The 22589-nt window shown below is 40.5% G+C and overlaps 1 protein-coding gene and 1 pseudogene across 1 annotated transcript; one reads left to right on the plus strand and one right to left on the minus strand.

The window, feature by feature from the left end:
- The first annotated feature begins 726 nt into the window (after window positions 1-726).
- Window positions 727-13908, plus strand: Sntn (sentan, cilia apical structure protein). The gene is made up of 4 exons (XM_051206773.1): window positions 727-812; window positions 4809-4843; window positions 10111-10250; window positions 13174-13908. The coding sequence occupies exons 1-4, from the start codon at window positions 802-804 to the stop codon at window positions 13324-13326; spliced, it is 339 nt and encodes a 112-aa protein (XP_051062730.1). The 5' UTR covers window positions 727-801; the 3' UTR covers window positions 13327-13908.
- A 5445-nt stretch (window positions 13909-19353) lies between these two features.
- Window positions 19354-20794, minus strand: LOC127238281 (cleavage and polyadenylation specificity factor subunit 7-like; annotated as a pseudogene).
- Window positions 20795-22589: the final 1795 nt, after the last annotated feature.

The following is a 22589-nucleotide window of genomic DNA, read 5'->3' on the forward strand; positions in this document are numbered from 1 at the left end:
AAACAGTATCTTAAGGCCAAAAGCGTATCCTATTGTTTCCTTCCATCACCTCATCAGTGACTTCAGCAACCACAGCACATGTAATTAGACTTACTCAGAAGTAGACTCATTCAATTGCAATAGTGAATCCCCAATCTCCCACAGAAAGAGCTCTAAAACTACCAGGAACAAAACAGTCTTTCTGCATTCACTATCTTCTCTTTCCTCTCCTCTCTAAGGTAACCCTTGCTGAAACTGAGGTGATCCTTCCAAACTGTGAACCTTCGCTAACCTTCACTGAGCTCCCGTTATTTTAACTTCAATGCAGAATTCTCCACGGTGCTCTGCAGGTCTCTGCATAGCCCAGCCAGCTCTCTTCTCTTCAGCTTCTGCTTCACCTGTGGTTGACTGACCTCTTGTCACCCACCTTATGTAGGACAACCCCTTACAGCTCCCACACCTCAAATACGTGATAATTAATGCTTGCCATTCCAGTAAACACACTGAGATCATGATTTCCTCAGAAGCTAGCATAGTACCTGGCCCACCTTAGACACTCACATGTTGATTAAGCATGTGAAGGATTTAATGTCTGCATACAATAACACTGGGGAAGGTTTTCCAAGTGTCATTGTGTGGTTGCCATGGACTGGTGACAACAGAAGCAGTGAGCAGGTGATTGTTGCTTAGGAAGAGCCGATGCACAACACGGGAAGCTAGAGTACGGGAGGCTGTGTGCACAGCACCCAGGACCACAGGATCCACTAGGAAGAGAGCCCAGGCTTTCAGAAGTCCCAGAATTCCGCTTGAACATCTAGCAAAATGCCTAAAAGGTCAGTGGGACTTGACTCTCCTTGGTGAACTTGTAGATGTATTTCCAACTTATTCATATCAATGGTTTGGGGAGCCACAATATTGAAAAAGCTGCTGGCTATTGCCGTCCAAGTCCAGGTTGAAATTATAATGGAAAGACAAAGAGAACAATCTTGAAGCTTTGCCAGTGAACTGAAAAGATTGATTTAACACAAAGATCTTTGATTGCCTCTGAGAAATACTTGCAAATTAAGCATGATGCTGATTTCTGCTATACAGCATAGTCTTCTAAAGCATTTATGATGGGGAAACTTACATATTATTCCAATGTGTAAATTGGGTCTAACAAGTAAAAAGGTTCTTTTTCATGGATACTAAACTACTTCCAAAAGCAGTTTTGAACACCTAACAAGGGTAAGGTGCTCTGCCAGGGAAGATGTGGGAGGTGTGAAGATAAACTGCAGATCTCTGGCTTATCAGGGTCTTCACTTACTAATGGGGGAGACAGAAAATCAATCAGGGTGATAAAACTAGCATGTGCTAAGTGGCAAGTGCACATTTTGAAAAGTGAAAAGATGACTTCCATCCTGCAGATGCATCACCATGGTGCAGCGGTTTCAGAAATCAGGAGGAATTAATGGAGAAGAGACTGGAAGCCCTAACTAACACATGGCAGAGGAAGGCAGCTAGCTCCTAACTGAGAAAAAGTGAAGCCCCCACCCACCCACACCTAACACACACACAAATAATAGTGTTTCTACTAGTTAATGCCAAACCCAATATTTCCTTCTATGCAGGTGCCAGTACTACTCTGCTGTTGACCTTCTTCTGTAATTCTTTTATCTTTCCCAGTCGTTTGGGGGTGGATGTATGAAATCATGCAAATTTTGATTTTCTGTTCATAAAGTAGTTGTCTTTCTCTTGCCTCCAATGGGGCTACTTTCAACCTACTTCAGGTGAGCCCAAATGCTTATCTGATACATAGCCCCCCACCCTCTTTGCCTCATAAGGCTCTAAGTCTCAGTGTTTCCTGATCCCAATCCTTGACTTCAGCCTTATCTTCTCTCACTGTCTCCTTTCTCTAGTTTTCAACTATGTGCCATGTTTGAGTTCTCCCATCATTGATTTCCCTTAGTTCAGGGCCTCACCACAGTGTTCCCTCTGCCAGAAGCATTCCTCCCCATCTTTTACTGATTCATTTGGCTCATTCTGTTATCCTAATCATAGACAAGGTTAGCCCTTCCTTCTCTTTGTTTGTGTTTCTGTTGTTCTGTACTGCATTACCTGTTTGATCTCTGTCTTTTGCACTAGACACTAAGCTGCAAGAAAATATGTCTCTACTACTCAATAATTAAGCTCATTTCTGGGTTAGATGGGTAGGCTAAATAGCTAGTGCAAATACACTTAAGAACTAAACATTCGATAATTGTTCTAAAACAAGAATTTATTTTTTTCATTTTTCACCTGAGTAGAGTTCCAGGTCTGTGACAGCTTCACTCCTCATAGCCATGTAGGACCAGGGAATAATGGACACCTGGACATTTACAAGTGGCTTCCCAGTTCTGGAAAGTACTGTGGCCTTCCATCTTCCCAAAGCACAGAGAAGCTCACAGTAAAGTGTTTTCATTTGTCCCTTTCCAAGTTGAAGGCACAGGGCTGTATAAGAACCAGGACTATGAGGATATATGGATAGACATAATCTATCACTATTTTACTGTGTGGCAAGTACTTAAGTCAACACAAGAATGCCTGAGTCATGGTTTCTATTATTATTATTAGAAGCAATTCATAAAGGAAAAACATTTAACTGGGGTGGCTTACAGCTCAGAATTTTAGTCTATTATCATCATGGTAGGGCATGGCAATACATGCATGCAGACCTGCTGCTGGAGAAGGGGATGAGAGTCCTATATCATGATCTCATAGGCAACAGGAACTGAACTGAACTAGGCATAGCTTGAGCATAGGAGACCTCAAAGTACTCCACACTGACACACTTCCTCTGACAAGGTCACACCTTCTAATAGCACCACTATCTATGAGTTTATGGGGGCCAATTACAGTCAAACTGCAACATTCCATTCTCTGGTCCCTATAAGCTTGTAATCATATCATAATGCAAAAAGCATTCAGTCCAACTTCAAAAGTCACCATAGTATACCATAGTTTTAGCATTGTTTTAAATTCTGAATTTCAAAGTCTCTTCTGTGATTTATGAGATCTCTTAACTTTAATCCCATATAAAATTAAAAAAAAATAGATCACATACTTCCAACATACAATGGCATAGGATGTACACAACCATTCCAAAATATAGGGGAGAGGGTATATTGAGAAAATACTGGACCGAGGCAGACCAAAACCACCTGGACAAACTCCAAACTCTGCATCTCCATGTCTGATGTCAAAATGTTCTTCAATATCCAATTCCTTTCAGCTTTGTTGACTGTAGCACACTTCTTTTTCTTGGTCTGGTTGCACTCCCTCTTAGCAGCTCTCCTTGGCAGGTATCCTAAAGCACTGGCATCTCCAACATCTTGAGGTATCCAAGGCAATCCTGGCTTCTCCTTCACAACTTCATGCAATGCCCTCTCAATGCAGGGATACCTCTTACACATGCCTAGCCTCAGCAGCTTTCCTTAGTCACAGAGGGAGATTCCACTCTCTCTTTCTTCTGTCCTTGACTTTAAAGCCAGAACCCCATGGCCAAAGCTGTCAAGTCCTGCTGCTTGATGGGGATAGAACATACCCCCTGCCCTTTGTTCAGTTACATCTCCACCAGTTTTCTGTTTTCAGTGATTTCCTTCACTTCCTGAGCTGGGCTGTTTAGTAATTTGCTCTGTAGACCAGGCTGGCCTCAAACTTAGAGGTCCACCAGCCTCTGCCTTCCAAGTGCTGGGATTAAAGGCATGTACCACCATATCTGGCTCTACATATTTCTTTAATTCTTTTTCACAGGTTGAAAACCTATCTGGCTGGGATCTTGTTCTAAAGTCAATGTTCCCTGTATTCCATTTCTTAATCTGTTTATCTCCTTGAACACAGAATTTAGTTCCATTCCAATTCCTGGTACTCTTTTTCCTCCTCAGTTTGTGTATTTTGTATTTTTACTTTCTCAACTCACTCCTTTTTGTTATAAATCTTCATTAGAGTTAACACTAGTAACTGTACAACAGAACATACTAGGTTATTTTAAGATTTCCTCCGCCAATGGAATTAAACCAAATCTATTTACTTTACCCTCAATAAAACTGTTCAGACAAGCAGAAAAATCACATTCTTTAACAAAATATGACAAAAACAATGTTTAGGCTACATATTCATATTCTTCTCCTCTGAAAGCTCCTGAGCCAGGCCCCCACAGTTCATCAAATCACACTCTGCACCACTCTCTTCCATGTTCCTACTAGTATGGCCCATTAAACAACACTTAAAGCATTCATCTGCTTTTCTAATCCCCAGTTTGAAGGTTTATATTCCTTCAAACAAAAGCATGGTAAGGCCTATCACAACAACTGCTACCAACTTCTTTCTTAGTTAGGGTTTCTATAGCTATGAAGATACACCATAACCACAGCAACTATTATAAAGGAAAATAATTTATTTGGGGTAGCTTACAGTACAGAGATTTAGTTCATTATCATCATGGTGTGACATGGTGGTATGCAGGCAGACATGGTACTAGAGAGGGAGCTGAGAGTCCTACATCTTGATCCCACAGACAACAGGAAGTAAACTGAATTAGGCATAGCTTGAGCACAGGAGATCTAAATGCCTGCCCCCACAGTGACACACTTCCTCCAACAAGGCCACAGCTACTTCAACAATGCCATACCTCCTAATAGTGCCATTCCCTATGAGCTCATGGGGACTAATTACATTCAAACCACCACAATGGCCCAATGGAGTGAGCAAGAGGATATCTACTGAAAACAATCTTTTAAATCATGCATCGCTTAATGCAGAGATCAGTGTCCAAGCTCTGAAAAACTCAGTTTCTTTTATTTTGTTTACAGTGTTTCAATATCTAAACAACTGGCTTCAATAAAAGGTAAGGCACAGAATTATTGAAATGTGTGTGTCTCCTGCTCCCTAACAGCAGGCCAAGAGTTAAAATTAATAGGATTAAGAATTCCTGAGATGTGAGAAACTTCTGGATAGACCATGAAATGCTCACGAAACTCTGTCTCTATGTAATTTGATCTTATACACTTTGAGCGTTTAGGGGGCAGCAATGTAGGATAATCACATATGTGTATTTAATACCAAGATAGTAGAGTATTAGGGGAATTGTTGTCCTGGCAAATGTGGAATAGGATCTTAGTAACTGTCAGTACTGCTTACATTATCAGTATGGGCTTGGGCAGATGATGTGTGTTCTACATGTTTTCACTTGCAAGAGTAACTTATATGAAAAAAAAATTCTAAAATCAGATGATTTTCACACTCATGGTGTTTAGAGTACTTTTTCTACTTGTCAGGAAATCACTAATGCTTAATATTTAGTGTTCTGTGTTCTAGGGAAAAGCAGGAACACATGTGGAAAATGGCTCTGAAGTTGTCAGTTCAGTTTAACACAGATATTGCATGCAATCTAAGACCTGCAACATATCAAAAAGAATGTAAAAATAATTACATTGTTATCACTGATCTCAGTAAACATGCAGCCTGGACCTGCACTATCCCACATACTATCTACCAGCCATAGAGAACTACTTAGTACTAGAGCAGTGATTAATTTGAATAGAAATTTTAAAACTAAAAGAAACTAATAAATAGAGGTTATAAAATCTCTTATGAACTTAGTATTAACCACCTGTTGAAATTTTTAATATACTGAGTTGAGTAATATATATTATTAAAATCAATTTTACTCTTCTTTTTAATCTTTTTAATTTGCATCTGAGAAAGTTTTAAATTATGATTTGTAACAGTGATCTAAGAGACAACTGAGATAATACTGAGTTTCAAGTGTGAAGATTATAGAGTTGTTATATTCAGGAAATACAAGAAATACAACAGAGGGACATGTTGTCCCTTCTGGGGGGTGGGAAAGGATCTGGAAGAATACACAGCACTTAGAGGCAGTCAGCATTCTAGAAAATAGCCAGTTTGATTTTCTGACTTTGGGTAAGTTACTTTATCTCTCCATGACTCAGTTTCCTCATCTATAAACTAGACCTACCTCAAAGGATTAACACAAGCACTAAATGAGTTGCATCACATCCACTCCCCAGGGAGGAGTGTTCACTGCCGTGACCTCCAAGAAGTCGATGGTGTCCTGAAGTCACTCACTATTCCATGCCCAGGACAAATTCTTTGTGTTACATACTTGTGAGATGCGTAGAGTAAGAATAAAATGTACATTAATTCCAATGGGCTACAGAAGAGAGGACAGTAACATGAAGCATTCTGGAAGTGCTGCCTTTCAGACATCCCATGCCCAAATAACAGACAGGAGAGCCAATAAAAGACACCCAGACAGCAACCTTCACTCTTCTAGCCCCAATGCCCCCTTACAATATGCTTCACATACTAATTCACAAGTCTATATGAAGCAGACGGTGAAAAAGCTGGGCAGCAACCTGCTGGTTTATTAAAGAAAGAAGCAAACTATAAAGACTTAGAAAAATATCATGAGTATTGGTAGGACAAACAACTCTTTGCTATCTCTTATTTTAAATATTTCTAGTCATGTTTTTGCCATGAGCATATGCTATTTTACATTTGGGAGAAAGATGCTGTAGGATAAGGATGTGAAGTTGAATAGTCCAGATGGAGTCCCAGTTCAGAGAACAGACAGACTTGAACCCCATCAGAGCTGGGAAATGCCTAGCTTCCACAGCCAGCATGGATGACCTTATTCCAAAGTTGCTGATATTTCTGTTAGTTTTCAGGCAAACTCCTAAGCCTTTCATTCCTCATCTCTTAGCAGTGTGGCTTTACTATTCTTAATCTCTCTAAGTATGGGTTTCCAATGTGTACAGCTAAGATACAAATATTACGTACCCCTGTGGGTTTGAGGAGGCATTAAATAAGATTACGTTTGAAAGGCACCTGAAATGTGTAGTAACAAAGGAAGGTGCCTGTCATTATTAACAAACTCAAAGGGCCTGTTCCTCCTTCCTCACCAGGCAGGCACATCCAGCAGAGTCCACTGACTCCAGTCCTCCAAAAACAGTCTCACACCCAAAAGAGAAGCTCTTCCTATACCATATCCAGCTATTCTTGATTACTAATGAATACATCTATCAGTCCAAATAATTCATGTATTTTTCTACAGAATCAATGTGTTTCATGAAGACAACTGCTTTTTCAAAACAATATGTTTATATAGAATTCATTATTGAGCATCTTAAATATAAGGTTAAAATTATTAAAACTGGAGCAAGCTGAGAGAAAGCACCATTGCATATATGCACATGTATATACATACATATGAACAGATGGATCAGGAGTAATAAGAAATATGCCCATCCCCCAGTATTGGATGAGTAATAACATGTTAGACCCTTGAAGATATAGAAACATGGGTTCCTGGGAATGTCAGGGCTTGGGGGGGGAAGAGATGGTTTGAAGTGGGGTAAGAAAGAGCTAAGAAGAGAGGGGTATTTTCCTGAGTCTGGCATCCCGAGGAAGATAGCATGGGAGATCTGATAAGCAGAAGCTACAAGCAGAAAGCACAACTCATAAGAGCATACAATTGAGAATCTAAAACCAAAAAGGATACCAAGGAGAAAGAACTTAAAATAAATTTTACAGTCATTCACTCAACAAATTTTTGCACGTTTCCTGCCATCCACAGTGTTACAGATTCATCAGGAAGCAAAATAAGCCAACCATTCCCTGAGTGCATCAGTTCATGTGCTTGGCATTTCCAGTCCCAGCTCCCCTATTTACAATTAGCCTGCCACCAACAAAAACCTATCTGTTCTTCACTGATGATGTAATAAAGTCAGGAAGAAGCCTCGTGGTCATGGATTCGGAAAGTCAACTCAGACTGGAAATGGTTGTCAAAAAGTAAAGACACTTATTTGCCACCCACTGGTCTTTAGTGAAATCTGTATTAAAGCCCCAGCAAGGTTTCTGAAGACAGACAAGATTACTCTGAAGTTTATTTGGGAAGAAAGGCCCCAGAATGAACAAATAGTAAGAATAACCAAAACAATATCAACAAAGGATGAACCACCAAGAGCCACCCTCCTCATTGGTGAGACTGTTTATGGTTATGGAAACCATGACTATATAGTGTCAGCAAAGATACAGAACACAGACTAAGGAAACAGAGCGGAGGTCTGAAAAATGAACACATGCACACAACACTCTTACTGGCACACTCATTCTCACATATTTTTACATATTTTCATCCTCAATCACATGCACACACACATACATGCTCAACTCATTTTTTATTTTTGTTTTTTATGATATTAAACTTTTTATCAGTATTTCTTGATCATTTGTACTTTTTCTTTGAGCTTTGCCTGCCTGTTAAATTCATTAGTCCATTTATTCATTGGCTGACTTTTTAAATTGAATTTTAAAGGTCTTGTAGGTTCTAGACATCAATATTTGTCAGATACAAGCTTTCCTCAAATCTTCAGGCTGGTACATTAGCTTTTTCATGTGGTATAGTCCCATTTGCCAGTTTTTAGGATTATTTGCTGTGCTATTGTACTCAATTTCAGGAAGTTCTAAACTGGGAATAGTGGTCCACACTTTTAATCCCAATACTAACAAAACTAAGTTCTCATCTATGTCTATGACTGGATCTTGGATCTTGGAGTTTTGCCTGTTTTTCTAAGTTTGGGTCTTACATTAAGGTCTTTTTTTTTTTTTTTTTTTTTTTTGCTTTATTTTGTTTTGTTTCTCTGCCTTATGGTTTGTTTTTTCCCCTTTCTTTCTTTTTGTTGCTGCTGTTTTTTTGTTTGTTTGTTTTTATCTTTTTTTAGTTTTATGTGAATGGGCTTTTTCCTGCACATGTCTGCATACCATGTGTATGTCTGATGCCTGTGGAGCCCAGAAGAGGGTGTTAGAGTCCCTGACACTGGGGCTACACACAGTTGTAAGCATCATTAGGAATGGAAATACAAATAAAAGGTAAACTGGAATATTACTGACACCTACCAAAAGCAGCTACAATAAAAATAATGGCAAATTCAAATGTGACAAAAACAAAAAACTAAACTTTTTTTCACACATTGTTAAATATATAAAAAGCCAAATATATATATATATATATATATATATATATATATGTGTGTATGTATATATGCATATACATATGTATTCTCTTGATTGATATTAATTTCTCTACTAAATCATGAACTGCATATGAGCAGAGATCACATCTAATCTTCTAACCTCAGGGTTCTGAGTCTTGCTCTATCTGGGCATTCTTAAAATCCATGATAGTTGCATATTGCCTGGGCTGAAAGCTGTGAGATTTCTTCCTTTTCGTCTTGCTCATTCACTCAGCAGCACTAACTAGCCCTACTGTGCAGCAGACATTGTTGCTGGCATTGTGAATATGGGGAGACTCTTGGCTTCATGAAGAGTGTTGTCTAGTTGGAGAGAAAGGTAAACATGTCATAGCTGTAAGGTGTGATTATCTTATCCTTGCAGATGTATTGCTGACTAAGGGAACTTAGCACATAAAGCTGTTAAAATGGTTCCTTTTGCATCTCTCTGTGTGCACCTGGTGCTGTCCTGTGGGAACGAAGGGATTAGCACTGCCCTCTCCACCAAGGTTCCTAAATCAGAGGAAGTAACTGGAGCATCACAAGGTTTGAGGGAAAGCCATGTTGTGGCTGTTATTACTATGTCAGAGATTACCCTGATACCATTCCCCTTTAACACACTCCCATAAAAGTGGTACTGTAGCTAACACAAAATAGAAACTGCACAAGAGTAGAACTTGAAGTCTTTACATGAAGTATCTTTAATACAAAAACCTAAGATCAATGCACAATAAATGCTCAGTAAATATTTATTGAATAACTGAGTAAGATTACACCTCAGAAAAACAAGGCTTAGAGAAGTAAGAGATTTTCCTGGGGCCATGTGGCAAGCAGGTGTCAAATCTCCACCTAACTCTAACTCAAATGCTATGAATGAAACTTTCATTCTCTATTGCTTAAAGATGCAGGCTTGGATAACCCCAAATCCCACTTTAAGAAAAAGGGCAATGTGCCTAAGCACTGGGTCTTACTGATGCATATCCCATGCTTACTCCCCACAGTTCCCTTGGGAGACATCCCTGTATCTCATAAAACATCATTCTTCTGATTCTCCACTTCTACATTTCTTCTCTCACAGCTTTGAAGAAAGGCTCAGACCTGGAAAAGGCCATTGCTACTGTTGCTCTAATTTTCAGAAACTCTTCTGACCCTGATGGTAAACTTGGGAAAGCCACTGCCAAGAATCTGCTACAAACCCAATTTAGGAATTTCACAGAGGTAAGAAAATTAACCGGCATTAATAAACAAGGCTCACACCAAATAGCAAAGAACTCCAGCCCCAGGATGCTATCATATTATTTCAATCAGCAAACATTTATTGAGTATCTCCTGTATATAAGCTGTCCACTGAATCTTATGAACAAGCTAAATTGTGGTCACTGTGGCCCATAGCTGCAATTCAGCCAAGTAGAGGATGTCGTGGGACAGTAAGACACTGAGATCATTTTGGAGTTAGAAACCAAATAAGGGATTCTTAACACTAAAATGCAAATAATATTTGAAACATGAGCAAGACCTACCTATTATTTTATTTAATTTTTTCTGATGCCTTCTACAGTTGGCTAGCCTGATGACTCTTACCCATGTGCTTATACTTTGAGCCTATGGAAATCTTATAAGAAACAAAGAAGGGTATACCCAAGCCTAAGCCACCAATATTTACTCACAGATAGAACAAAAAAAATATGTTGTCTATAAGTTTCTGGAATGATATGAGACAAAAATAACTATTGCATTTCTGTAATATACACATATACATATATATATATTGCATCATATATATGTTACAGAAATTTTATATATATATATATATATATGTACATATATATTGATTTTTATATACTAAATTATATAACATACTATCAAAGTATCCTGTGTGTGTGTGTGTGTACATAAGTTCATGTGTGTAAAAGTGTGCCTGCATGGTATAATACACACAACAAAAGACTGGAGGGATCTTGAGAGATGGCTCAGTAAGTGAAGTACTTGCTATTCAAGCATGAAGCCCTAAGTTTGAATCCCCAGAGCCATATAAAGCCAGGAACAATAGCACACCTATGTAATCCCAGCACTCCTAGAGTGAGCTGGGCAGTGGAGACTGCCCAGGAAGCTCTCTGGCCAGAGAGCCTGGTGTACAAGAGACCCTGATTCAGACTATGTGGAAGATGATGATGAATACCTGAGGTTGTACTCTGACTTCTTAACCATCCTGATGTTGTGACCCTTTAATATAGTTCCTCATGTTCTGGTAACCACTACCACTCTGCTATAAAATTTCCATTGCTACTTAACTGTAATTTTGCTATTATTAATTGTAATGTAAATAGCTGTGTTTCCTGATGGTCTTAGGAAACCTTGATGGTCACTCAATCCCAAAAGAGGTCATGACCCACAGGTTGAGAACTGCTGCTCTAAAACCTTTATGGAGCTCTCTGGTAAATTGTGTGACACCATTTTGCTAAGCCTAGGTCCTAAAGAGAATGTCACATTTCTCATAAGCCTAAACACAATGGTCAGTCTTTACACTTAATCACCAGTAAGATACAAAAAAACTAGTACCAAGGAGCCCTGCCAAGAAGATGCTAAAAGATGATTGGCCAAACCTTTGAATGACAAGTGCTTAGCCAGCTCCCTGGCCCTTCACCAAGCAGAACAGAGGGAGAGAACAGATCTATATGTTCCATGACCTTTGGGAAAACTGGGAAGTCCCACAGGAAAGTCCTGCTATTGAACTCTGACCCTTTCCAAGTAGTACTACTCTGCTTTCTTTGAACAAATGGGTCAACAACTCCCTTGGCTCTGACTGAAGATGTGACCCCTGGGGAGAGTCACAATAGAAAAACAAAGGTGATTTAGACTGTAAAAGAAATATATCACCATTACAAAAACATCTCAAGCATTCCTGGGATTTTTGCAGCCACTGCAGGGCTAAGCATTTGTGGTTAAACTGGATGCACACACAGCTCTGTATCAGAGTGCCTCAAATGACTTTTGTGTGCTTAATGTGAAAGCCTCCAGCTGCTGTTTGAAACGTTTGAAACTAAAAATGCTCTCCATTTATATGCTGTTTAGATGTTTTCCTGCAATCTGTGTATGACAGCTATGAGCTCAGATATGATTGACAATCAAACTAAATGCTGAACAATTCCACAAAGCAATGTGCTTTCCTCTAGCACATTTTATTCTGCATTTATGAATAATTGCACAGTCCAGGGAACTCATAAAAGGTACCTCCTATAGTTAAGAGAATATATACCTAAAACATAGGAAGTTCTGTGTCTAAAGAAAGGCAGAATAACTTATTAATTAAAAGTGTGGCTCTGAAATAATGTGAATAAAGGAGTCAAGACCATGATGGGGAAACCCACAGAATCAGCTGCCCAAGCTAGTGAGAGATCACTAACTCAGGTCAGACAAATGGGGAATCTGCATAAGACTGAACTAGACTCCCTTAATGTGGGTGGCAATGGTGTGAATGGAACAATATATGAGGCCACTGGCAGTGGGTCCGAGATCTAACTCCAATATGCTAACTGACTTTGTGGAGCCCATTCTGTATGATAAAATACCTTGCTCAGCCTAGACACAGGGGTGTGTGTGTGGGGGGGGTGGAAAGGTGTCTTGGTCCTGCCTCAATGGGATGATGGGACAGACTTAGTAGACTTTCTAGGGAAGGCCTTACCTTCTCCAAGAAGCAGATGGGAGGTTGGGTGGGAGATAAATGGGGGAGCAAAAGGAGGGAGGGGGAACTGGGGTTGGAATGTAAAACATAATAAAAAATACACATTACTAAAATACAAAAATATCTGTTTCTAGCAAAAAAAAAAAGGAAAAAAGTGTGGCTCTTAAATCAGGCTGATAAGATCACAAATATTGGCTTCACAGCAAAAGCTGCTTACTTTAAGACAAGTTATTTACTTCTCTGATGGTCCAACCACAGCTGGGGTATGGCAGAAGTACATATACAGTATGATCACTGAACAGGTTCTCAGAGGCAAATCATGAAGGATTTTGCACAGTGATTATGTAGTGGTGCTGGCCATGCTATATTGTTAATAACATATTTAGTATTCATTACCATCTCTAAATTTTATATACAAAGTTTATATACAGCATAGATTCATTTATTCTTTATTCTCAGAGAGAAGAAAGCAAGCCAAATTATCAAGACATCCTTTCCGAGCTTGATGAACACACAGAAAATAAGCTGGACTTCGAGGACTTCATGATCCTGCTCCTGAGTCTTGCCATCGTATCAGACATGCTACAAAATATACTGAGTGTAAAATTATGAAATAAATAATTTTAAATATATGAATGAACAAAATGATCACAAAAACAAGTGTCACATAAAAGATGTTCCTATTTGATTTGTGTTGAGTGTAGGGGTGGTTCATATTGGTGATATTCACTCAGTGTAACTCCAAACAAATCGCACTCTTCAAAATTGTTTCAATAACATGATTAAATTGGATACTTCAGTTTTGGGGGGTGTATTTATTTTATTTTATTTTTAAATTCTATATATCAATGCCAGCTCTTCCTCCTTCCCTTCACCCTGTTCTCCCCACCTTGCCCTCACCCCAGCCCCCATCCAGTTCTCCCATGTGGTGTCAACAAAGTGTGTCTCATCACCAAGATGAGGCCTGACCAAGGCTCCACCCCCTGTGTCTATGCTGAGCATGGTATCTCTCTTTAGAAAATAGGCTCCAAAGAGTCAGTTTATATACTAGGGATTGATGGATACTACTTTTTTATGAGTGAGTAATGACTTAGAGAATTTTTCTATTGAATGTGAATCTCATTTATTCATTGATCATTTGACGATATTTGTGGGCATTTACTTGGTAACATTGTTAAAAATAAAGTAACAAATGGCCAGATAACTTCTTCCCTAGCTCGTGTTTACATAACTCCAAGAGAAGTAGACATACAACAATATTTTTTGTGTCTGTGTATATGCAGGTGTGTGTGTGTGTGTGTGTGTGTGTGAAGGTGACTGTGTATGTGCACATGGAAGCCAGAGGCCAACCTCCAGTGTTCTTCCCCAAATGATGTCTACCTTAATTTTTTTTTTTTTTTTTTAGCTTTCACTGACTTGGAGCTCCCTGGGAGGCTAGACTGGCTGATCAGTGATTCCCCAAGAATTCCCTTGTGTCTGCCTCCCCAGTACTGAGACTTCGCCCTGCTCAGCTTTTATAGGTGGATCCTAGAGATTAAACACAGGTCCTCATGTTTGCATGGCAAGTGCTTCACCAACTGAGCCATCTCCCCAGCTCTGAAAGACTATTCAATCAGTTCAACACACACACACACACACACACACTACAATTATAAGTAAGATAAGGGTTACAGAATACTAACAGAGTTTATTATAAGATCTATGTTCAAAGATCAGACCCTTCCTAACCTACCTATAAGAAAAAAAGAAAAACAAACAAACAAACAAACAAAAAAAAACCAAAAACAAAGAAACAGAAAAATAGCCTGGTGAATGAATGGTTGCCAGTGTCTGAGTTAGAAGTGAGATTGTCTATAAACAGACACCTGGAAGATGTTAACTGGAAGACTGTAATCCCAATCTTGCTTGTGGTGGTAGTATATGAATGAATGAGTGCATTTATCAAACTCTTTAAACTTTACACTAAAATGGATACACTATATTGTGTGGGATTATTAATTATGCCTAAATAAACATAATTTTCAGAAACCTACTAGAATGGTGGAGGATACTTATAATCCCAATACTTGAGCACAGAAGGATCAAGAGTTTAAGGCAAATCTTGACTGTGATACAAAAGACTACACACACACACACACACACACACACACACACACACATCATACCTGAATCTCTAAGATGGATTCTCATAAAAACTTTTATTTATTCCTGAGGAGTACAGGCTTCCAAGTGGTCAGCTCAGTAGGTGGTGTCAGGTATCCAAATTCGCTCAGAAAGGTCACTGGGCATCAGGGAAAACACAAGCCTTCCTTGAACATGTGCCCTTATACACACCTTTTTCTTCAATCTTTAGAGAGTACTAATTATTCATTTCCCAGATCATCAAGTGATCCACCAGGGACAGAATCCCAGTGCAGGGAAGGAGTGTCCTTCATTGAGATCACAGCTACACTCCACAGCGCCCGATTCCTGACATTTACCACACTTGTGCTACCAGTTGATGCTTAGGGAAAGGCACAGGGGAAAGAGTCACTGTATTTGCCTCCCAGAAGTTAGTAGCTAGCAAATCCTTTAGGGGAGATGTTGTAGTTTAAGATGGGGTTTTGCTTGACCAATCTGCAAAATGCCCATAGGAGTGCTTCTCTGCTGCCTTACAGGCAAGTGTGTCTAGGCTTTGGCCAGTGTCTTAGTTAGGCTTTTCATTGCTATGAAGAGGCACCATGACCACAGTAACTCTCATAAAGAAAACATTTAATTAGGATGGCATGCTTATAGATTCAGAGGTTTAGTTCACTGTCATCACGACAGCATGGCGGCATACAGGCAGACACAGTGCCGGGGCTGAGACGGCTACATCTTGCACTTACAGGAAATCAACTGACTCACTGGGTGGTATCCTGAGTATAATAAACCTCAAAGCCCACCCACACAGTGACATGCTTCCTCCAACAAGGCTACTCCCACTCCAGCAAAGCCACACCTCCTAATAGTGCCACTCCCTGTGAGATTATAGGAGCCAAAAATCAGTGATATGTTTCTGTTCCAGGTAGAAGAATTGTCAGCTTGAGCTTGTATTTCTCTGGGTCCCTAGGTTACCAAGTAGGAAAAGTCCTGAGGAGGCTACTCTACCAACCTGGGTCCTCAGAAGGGCTGGGTGAGAAAAGAACCCAAACAAACAGATGTGTCATTTGAGTGTAAAATAAACCTTTTTTTTGTGTGGATAAAAAACTTCTATTTTGTTTTAAAGTTCCTGAATCTAACTTCCAGAATCCTTTTCTCATGTTCCATATTCTCCATAGACCAACACTGCCAGGATCAAACACATATAACATAAAAAGCCTTTCCAAAGAGATAACACTTTTAACACCCTTTAGCCCAGTGAGGCATAGCCTCTTCCAGTGATGGACCAAATCTTGAGCCCAGTGATGAGCAGTGATGGACTAAATCCATCAAACCTCAGTCCTTGGCTCTCTCCTTACCAAACTTCACATTTCAGCCTAAGACCTTAGCCTGCATAAAGAAAACCTCCAAACTTGTCCATTCCCTCAAGTTTTAATAGGAGGTAGGTATGTTCAACCAGAACATTCAAATTCAATTAGCTAACAAAACAAAAAGAAAAAAGAAAAAAAAAGAAAGAAAATTCAGTTCATTGTGTCCAGCTTTCAAATTTTTCCTACTTTCATGCTATTTGTTTAGAATCAAGTAGAAGAGAAAAATAGAAAATGGTTTTTTTCTTTAATCAATTTATGAAAGGACTTTTTTCTCTCTAATTTGTTTCCTACATTTTGGTATTTCAATTGGAATACAGCTTTGGTTAAAAATTCTATGTATTTTTAAAATTTAATTTCTTATTTTTTGAGATTTCCATACATGAATATTGTATTTACACAATTTCTATCCTTCCTTTTCCCCCATAACTCCTCTATCCACAACTTCTCAAGTAATTGACCTCTTCTCTTTTAATTATTACGCACACACAATGAGTCCATTTAGAGTAGTTTGTACATGTGTTCAGGGATTGGAAACTTATCAGGGGCTCAGTCCTGGAGAAAAAAATGATTCTCCCTGTCTCAGTAGTTATTGAATGCCTATATGCCTATAGCACTTTATCTAGAGGTGTGATCTTGTAACATTTCCCTCCATCCACTTTGGTGTTATCATTATCCAAGTGTTGTTTTGCAACTACATTCTTGAAACTTCATGACCGCATCTTCCCTGTCACATGTAGAAGACTGTCTCACAGCAGACATCTTGGTCCTCTGGTCCTTACAATCTACTTTTCCCTTCTGTAATGCCCCTACAAAGGGTATAGGGATTGTGTTATACATATATCAGTTGAGTTTGGGAGCCCCATGGTCTATTGTTCTCTGTATTTTAACCAACAGTGACTTTTTAAAATAGTCTCCATCTGTTGGAAAAATGCTTCTTTTGTTTAGAGGTGAGAGATACACTTATCTGTAGGTATAAAGTAATATTCAGAATGCAGTTAAAATTGTATTGGTTTGTAAATGGTGGTAGTAGCTTCTCCTCTAACATTACCTCACCATCCAGGTAAGGGCTATGGTCCAAGCATAAATTCTGTCCTATTAAGCAAGCTTTAAGTCCAATTAGATAGTTATTGGTTACCCTCCAAGATATAAGTGCTACTATTGTACCATTGACATCTTACTTGGCTTGTCACAGTTACTGTTGGTAGGCTTTACAGCTGGGCAAGCCTGTTGATTGCTAATAAAAATTAGTGAGTATTAACTATATATAATAATGGTTTTTCCTACATGTCCATACTATATTTCTTCATATTTGCCCCCTTTTTGACATTGTTATCAAGTTTATTACACAATTTTCAACCTATCAGAAAGACAAACAAATCACTGACAACAGGGGAATGGGGCCTAGACCTTTTGAGGGCTGGGAATTTTTTTTTTTTTTCTTCTTTTGCTAAGAGGAATAAAACTAAAACTTTTGTCAGTGAGTGAGTAAACAGTTTTTCTGATATTCTATATATTGTTTCCCTTAACTTTACTTGGTTTTCTCTACATTTTAAAAAGACACCCAAACTGCTTTCAAGAATAAGCATATCACTTAACACTTGGCCAATTGGGCAGGGTGCCATGTTCTGCAGTAGAATAGGACTTGAGAACAGGAAAAAAAGGCTACAACTGTAGCCTCTGTTCCAAGGTTATGTTTTTCTCCAACCCTGGAGGGTTGTCCCTGAGTGACTGAAGGGCTCTATCAGAAGTGTTCTGGGAAGAGAGGAGGGATCCAGTTCAGCCTCTCCCCTCTTGAGTCTGATGGGTCTTCAGTGACCCTATGCCTCACACACCAAGTCTCATCTCACATGCCATGTCTCTTTTCACATTAGATGTCATAGACCCTGCAGAAGAAACATCACTCTATGGTATTCGACTGAAGCTGCCTCCTGCAATAGCAACCTATCACAGTTTGGATGCTGAGAAAAGCAATTCCAATTGCCTATGCAGAAAATAGCCACCAGTATGCTGGTCCTTAGATCTCTGAGCTGAGTTTACTTAAGCCGGGCTCCATTTCTTCTCTGTTCTTGTCAAAAGTCAGGAAGCACCTCCAGGTCAAGTGAGGGAAGTATTATAGTAAAGAATAAAACAACAAACACCACATCTGTGACTTTACCTGCCTACTAGTGCTGTGTTATCCCACAATACATTAAAGTATGTACCGTGGGGATGTAAGCCCATGCTTATATCAAACTTGAAAAAGAGTCCATGTGAGTAGGTCACATCCTGCTCAAACTGTATTCTTCCCCCACACTCCTGGTATTTAATTTTAACTAGGGGTCCTCATTCCTGAGGTTCCATGACATCCCTATGTCCCAAAGGCAGTGCCTTCTTCCTCTAAAACAATAAGAAGCCTTCTTGGGGGAAGGATCCCATGTTAAATGGAAAGCCTCAGGGAAAGGGGACACCTAAAAGTTGGTTATTTCAACAGACAACCAGCCTAGAGCAGCAAATGGTGGTAACTGTCTTGGCTAGCTTTCCAGGCAAAAGCATCCTCATGGGTTTTACTTCCACTAAGAATCAGATAGCAAGGAGTCAAAAGGATTTAGCCCTCTAGAAGGCCAGGGAAATAAACAGTCAACATGTGAGAAGAGAAAACCACAACAGCTGCTTGCCACAAGGTAGTTTCTGTTCTCATGGTCCCTCCTCAAAGTGCTAGGCAGGTAAAGGATTGAACAAAGAAGTGGTATGGTAGCAGGGTTTGAACCCTCTTGCCCCCACCAAATCTAGTACCGAGGGCAGAACCCTGGGCATTTGTGGCACCCCCAGTCAGTCACTCTCCTAAGACCCTACAAAGAGCATCTCCATGTTCTCTGGGAAGGAAGTTTTCTCAGTATTCTCACCATTGACTGCTCCGGGGGATCAGAAACTCGGGTTTCCTTGAACAAAGCACTGTTCTCTATGGAGACTAGGGGCTAGACATGTTGCTGTCTTCCTGTCTGCCCCATCCCCTACCTCATCACATCTTTAGGTTCTTTCTCCCTGGCAAACAGGAGGTGTGGGATTGGGAGGGCTGCCAAGCCATCTTCAGTCCCATAAGACAGAGGGTATTGCCTGGAGGAAGTTAGGGCTTTGGAAGAGGAGAAGGGGGTAAAGTGGCCTTCATCCTTTAGTCAGGGTGAGGAGATGCCAAGTCCATTAAAAACAATTTGATTCCACCCAGACTCCTTTCTCGGTGGTGTCGGTCCCGTTCTCTATCTGGTCCCTCTCATGCTCCCCGTTCCCCTCCTGGAAATAATCATCATGCCAGTCGGTCTTCCTTAATTCTTAGGAAGCAAGTCTCGGTGTCCCTGCTGCTCTCCCGGGGACCAGCTGGGCGACCTCTCCCTGGACCGATGTCTTTTCCTGGAAGAGCTTCCACTGGCACCCACACTGTGTGACTTGGCCTCTATGCCATGAAGGCAGTCTTTCAGAGAGGAAGTGAGGATATGGTGACACTCATCATTGGCGACTCGAGACTGCTCTGTAACTGCAATGACTGTGAGCAGTCTCAAAGGCAAGGGATCACTGTGATCCCCTGCAATGGCACCAGACAACTCTTTGGAAATGGCACTGCTGGAAATCGCTCTGTTTCGCTTCATTCACACTTCAAATTCAGCTTCACTCACTGTAGAGGGTGGAGGGCCCAAATCTCGGCTGCCACAGTGGTTATAGGGTGTAGAGGCCTTCATGTAAGTATCTGGTGGAGGCCCCACTGTAGCATTTGGTTGGGGGGAGAAGGGCTGGTGGAATGGCCCCAGAGGGAACAGCCAGATGAGGAGGTACTTGAAGAGGAGGGAGCATGAGATACTGCTAGTGGATACCAGGAGGAGGAGGGGGAAGAGGTGGCGGGGGTGGGGGCAGACCCATCAGGGGAAGGGCTGAAGGAAGACAGTTAAAGTAGGCCAACAGGCACACACTGGGGGGTTTGTCCACATGAGCAGATGAGGGTACAAGGTTCTCAGAGGGAGTTGCCCATCCATCAGCAGAATCACTAGAATCTCCGGAGTGGGCCTGTAGAGGTATTCACCCTCTTGGGACTAGGGCCTGTGCCTCAAGCTGTGATAAGTGGCTGGTCTCACATCCACTTTTTCTCCATTAAGAACTTTTCCTGGCAACAGTTCCAGCAATTTGTGGACGACAGAACTTTCAGAGGCTACTACCACCTCAGCATACCATTTAGACTGGCCATTTGCACGGTTCTCTGCAAATTTCAGCTCCACCACATCATAGACTCCTATGGAGCTATTAACCTGGACCAGCTGCTGGTCTGTAGTCCACCCGGAGAAGCTGCCTACATACACAGCTGCTCGTCTACTCGGCAGGCCACTATATGTGTACAGGATTGCAGGGGTCTTGGTGTTTGGTTTGGGAGATGGCTCCTTGTGAACAGAAGGGGATGGGTGGTTCACTGCTACTGCTACTGTCATCTGAAGGCTGTGAGGTAGCCATCACACAACATCATACAGGTCAATCTCATCTGTATCGTTGAACTCTGAGTACGGGTTGAGCTCTTCATCAGTGTATATATCTATCAAGTCCACTCCATCTGACATGGCTCTGGAAATAGGCTCTCGGGCCCGGAGAATGGACAAAGTAAGAAAGATGACACAGGATTACAGCAGCAGCCCATATTTGCCCCTTTATTTGTCTCTTTTGGATATACACAGGGATTGCATAGTGTTGTTCTAGGGCTTGAGAAGCAGTAACTCATTTAACCCTGTAAGAAGCTGGTGGTATGGACACTGTTACTACTGGCTCAAGAATAAGAAAACTGAAGCACAGAAGTTTTGATCTTTCACAAAGCTACACAACTAACAGGTCTCTGCTTTAATATTAGATTTCATTGTGAGCAATAATATTATAACTCCACAAAAATAGCTGTGCACATTTCAGGCACTGTGCAAGAGACTGCAGTACCAGCTGGGCCCTGGAGAACCATTTGGCATTCCTCAAATAGAATCCTGTGGGCTGTCCTCCTGCAAAGCCCTTTGTGTCTCAGTCACAAGTAGCTGAATATGGCAATCTTGATGACCAATCAAAAGGTCAAATTCACACCTTTCAGGGAAAGAAAGAGGAGAGCCTGGCCAGTGGTGTGATGAATTTTGAAGTAATTCCAGAACTCTGGGATCCCAGTAGGACTTTTCAGATTTCCATCCCAGATGGAAAGTCATACTCCTCTGTGGGGGCTATCAGTTATAGAATCTATTTTTGTCTGATGCAAAGACTGAAAACAGAACAAAAGCACGTGTATGTTGAGGCACCAGTGATGGATAAATCAAGGGTTATGGTGGTCAGATAATAGAGGTAGATCCACTTCTTGAATCTAGTCCCTGGAGTGTGAGTTCTGCTTGCTTAAAAGGCACCATATTGAAAATGTTGCTGACCATCATAGTTAAGTCTGTGACACAGATAAGTCTTGGAAGCCTTCAGTTGCAAGGAACAGTATTCACTGTGATTATCCATATAAACAAAGGGAAAAGAGAATGGGTGAATTTATGGGGAGCAATGGCCTACAATGAAATGAAGGGGCGGAGTGTAATGAAAGCCCACAAAATACTGGAAGCAGAAATAGAAATAGAAGGGAGAGTTGAGGTTTCCCTTTTCACTCTCTTCTCTGCATGTAGATTGTCTACATTTTCTCTCTCTCTCTTTCTGTCTGTATGTGTGTGTGTATCTATCATCTATCATCCATACGTCATCTATCTCTCATCTATCATCTTTTTGTCATCTACTATCTATCATCTATCTGTCATCTACCTTTTTTCCTTGTTCTTCATACAAGAGCCAAGCAATGCATCATTATTACTGACTACTTTTCTCTTGAAATGCTCAGTTCTCAGTAGCATCTCTGAAACCCCAACACCAGTCCTCAGAAAGAGAATTCAATTAGATAGGGATAAGTAAGAAGTGTTCCTGGTCCTGTTTTTGTGCAGGGTCAGGGAGACAAGTCACATGCCTACGAAGAGGAACCTCAGGAGTCAGTTCCTCAGAGAGCATCTTTGAGCAGGCTGTCAAGGAAGGAAAAGAGAAGGTGAGAAGACGATTGATGAAATTATAAGAATTTCTAGAAGAAAATCCATAGCCTGCACTTGAAAGACCACCCTATTCATTTCCCAGCTATGACCTCAATAAAGTTTCTTGATGGAACAATTTCATTCATTTTTTTTTTTTTCTTTTTTAAACCAGGGAAACCTTTTGTTCATTGTCATTGTATAACCTGATTCTCCCCGGGAAGTTTTCCCAGGGTTAATTATAGCCAAGATATTCCTACATAAGGGCTGTGACACCCTTGCAATTTTCTAAGCATGACAGGAACATACGCAATCCTGGAACCCCTAATTTTCTTTATTTTAGTGTCTAAAA

Source organism: Phodopus roborovskii, unplaced genomic scaffold (genome assembly GCF_943737965.1).
Source record: "Phodopus roborovskii unplaced genomic scaffold, PHOROB, whole genome shotgun sequence".
Taxonomy (NCBI): Eukaryota; Metazoa; Chordata; class Mammalia; order Rodentia; family Cricetidae; genus Phodopus; species Phodopus roborovskii.